A 2,972-nucleotide genomic window follows, 5' to 3' on the forward strand; every position below is an offset into this window, starting at 1 on the left:
GAAGAGAGGAGAGAAGAGAGAGAAGAGAGAGAGAGAGAGAGAGAGAGGGAAAGAAAGTGGATATATAAGAGAGATTACGGTAAAATTAACCAATAAAAACTAGGTTAAAGCTACATATGCTAATATTAAAAGTTGCAAAAATAAATTGATATTTTTTGCTAATTTTTACTAACCAAAAAAAAAAAGAGTGTCATCCTAAAATGTCAACATGCTAAAAATATGCATTAAAATTTCAATTCATTTTTCTTTGAGTCAAAATTTACAAAAATTTAAAAATTTCGTTAAATAAAATAAGAATGATACAACTAATCATGAAATAAAAAAAAAAGAAAAACTTTTTTTTCGATTAATTTGCTAATATTATTTAAATTTGAAAATAATCACAATATAAATCGCAAAACAATAACATCAGAAAAATATTCATATTTCAAAAAAAAAAAAAAGAAGATGCTGAAGAGAAAAAAGGAAGGAAGTGAAAAAAAAACGAAGAGAATGATAATTATGTGTAAACAAAAGTATCTGGTGGATAATTATTAGGATTTAATAAAAGTTCCTGACCATATTGAGGTGTCATTCTTTTCTCTTTTTGTCGTCGATTGCAAAACCATACTCGTACCACTTCCTTTTCCAATTGTAATTCCATTGCAACTTGAGTGATTTCTTGGGCATTTGGTTTAGGATTTTTCTGAAAGTGATATTCCAATCGGCTTTTCACCTGTACTTCAATTGATGTTCGCTTTTTTCTCTTACGACCACCTTGTCCGGTCATTTTTTCAAAGGCGCTATTAGGTGAGGAACTAGTAGAATCAGCTTCTTCAAGCCATTTATACAGTAATGGCTTCAATTTACACATATTTTTAAAACTTAATTGTAATGCTTCAAAACGACAAATGGTAGTTTGACTGAATACATTACCATATAATGTACCAAGCGCTAAACCAACATCAGCTTGCGTATAACCTAATTTAATACGACGTTGTTTAAAGGTTTTTGCAAATGCTTCCAAATCTTCAGAACACGTGGAATCTGTTTCATCAGCAAGTTGTGATGATGATAGTGGTAAATCATCTTGGGCAAATGCGTAAGGCCACGATGAAGGTGCGGCAGCGGAAAGACGTTGAATAACATCCGGACGTTCTGGTTCATGTTTCATTTCCATTACACCGGTATTTGTAAGATGTGACGGGATAACTTGTGGAATAGACATTAGTGATAATTGTTGATGATGTTGCTGATGTTGTTGTTGTTGTTGTTGCTGCTGTTGTTGTTGTTGCTGTTGTTGTTGTTGTTGTTGCAACAGTTGTTGTTGAATATGATGTTGATGATGCTCATGATAGGTACTCCAATCTGGTTGAGGTGGCGGGAATAATAATTGAAATGGTGTAGCCGTAACAGAATGCGGTTGATAAGGTTGTAATACCGATTGTGGCATAGTTGCAGTTGGTGGTAATGATAATGATGGTGGTGGTAATGATAATGATGATGATGATGGTGGTGGTGGTGGTGGTGGCGGCCATCGTTCGCTTAATTCCTGGAATGCTTCACATGTTGGTTTAATAACCTGAGTATAATTACTAATATTAATGATACCATTATTATTGGTACCATTATTGTTATTACTGCTGCTACTGCTGCTGTTACTGTTGTTGTTACGATTGTTGTTATCCGTTGATCGTATGTTATTTGATATACTGATAACAACCGACGATGATTGCTGTTGTTGTTGTTGTTGTTCGTCATTAGGTTGTGATGCCGAGAATGATGATGCTGACAACATTTAGCATATTAAAATAATTTTATCAAATAAATATTCTTTGTTGTTGGCGATATTGCTATTGTTGTTGTTGTTGTTGTTGTTGTTGTTGTTGTTATCGATTAATAAGAAAGGTAAAAAATTTTTTTTCTTGGAATTCAAACGTTTCACGTTTATATACGTACACAATTGGTAACGTATTTCAAATAAGTCAGAAATAAAAGTGAAAATGAAAATGAAGAAAACCGGCAGCGAAAAATCGGAACACTTTTCCGGTGAATAATCAGCAATGTAAATGAGATAGTGCTTTCGGTGATGGTTCGCTTCAATTCCACCCCTCTTTATTATAGCTTGAAATCAGCATATACATATATATACATACAAACATACATACATACACATACATACATACATGCATACATATATCCAAACAGTAAACCGCCAATCCGATCAAACTTTAATTTTGATTCTGGCAGCAGAAATGATCCGGAAATTATTCCTGTTTTGAACAGTTAGATAATACTAACGATGATGATGATGATGATGATGACAGTAATAATAATTATTAATGAATAATGATGATGACAGTGATAGTGATCGTGATAGTAATAATGATGATGTTGATGATGATAATGATGATGACGATGATGATGTATCAGACAATCCGAAATCATTGGAACAAATACAAACCAACCCTATGGTAGTTTTTCAGGAGAGGAAGAGATAGAAAGAAGGAGAATAGAAAAAGAAAGGGAGAGGGGGAGAGAGAGAGAAAGAGAAAGTCAAGGGAATTCAAAAATGCTCCCTACATATGATAGATGCGGACAGACAGATACCGGAACGACTCCTCCTCTTCCTCCTCCTCCTCTTCAATATGATAATATGGGAAAAGGGTGGAGGTAACTCATTGCGTTGTTGCTTTCAAGAAATTCTATGATTGGTAGGTGGGTGTGTGTTGGTGGGTAGGTGGGTGGATAGATGGATAGATGGATGGATGGATGAAACGGATAACTGATAGTGTGAGAGGATGCTACCGGATACCATTGGAGTGACACACCTCTTCGGTGATTTTTTTATATCAGGAATAAGATCAAAGGTCAGGTAAGAAAGAAAAAGCTGTTTGATTGAATGTTTGTAATTGATGAGGAAAAATGATGGCAATGATAATAGTGATAATATTTAATATTATAAATTAGCATATCCATTAATGAGAATGATT

The 2,972-nt window shown here is 34.0% G+C and overlaps 2 protein-coding genes across 2 annotated transcripts; one reads left to right on the top strand and one right to left on the bottom strand.

Annotated features, from left to right (window-relative positions):
* Positions 1 to 499: 499 nt before the first annotated feature.
* LOAG_14143 (hypothetical protein) lies at positions 500 to 1,777 on the bottom strand (the record flags this gene model as incomplete). Its single annotated transcript, XM_003149642.1, has 1 exon — positions 500 to 1,777. One exon carries the CDS (start codon positions 1,775 to 1,777, stop codon positions 500 to 502), a length of 1,278 nt encoding a protein of 425 aa, XP_003149690.1.
* Positions 1,778 to 2,321: 544 nt separating this feature from the next.
* On the top strand, positions 2,322 to 2,480 carry LOAG_18086 (hypothetical protein; the record flags this gene model as incomplete). Its single annotated transcript, XM_020450756.1, has 1 exon — positions 2,322 to 2,480. The coding sequence occupies one exon, from the start codon at positions 2,322 to 2,324 to the stop codon at positions 2,478 to 2,480; it is 159 nt and encodes a 52-aa protein (XP_020305528.1).
* Positions 2,481 to 2,972: the final 492 nt, after the last annotated feature.

This window comes from Loa loa (genome assembly GCF_000183805.2).
Source record: "Loa loa unplaced genomic scaffold supercont3.191, whole genome shotgun sequence".
Lineage (NCBI taxonomy): Eukaryota > Metazoa > Nematoda > Chromadorea > Rhabditida > Onchocercidae > Loa > Loa loa.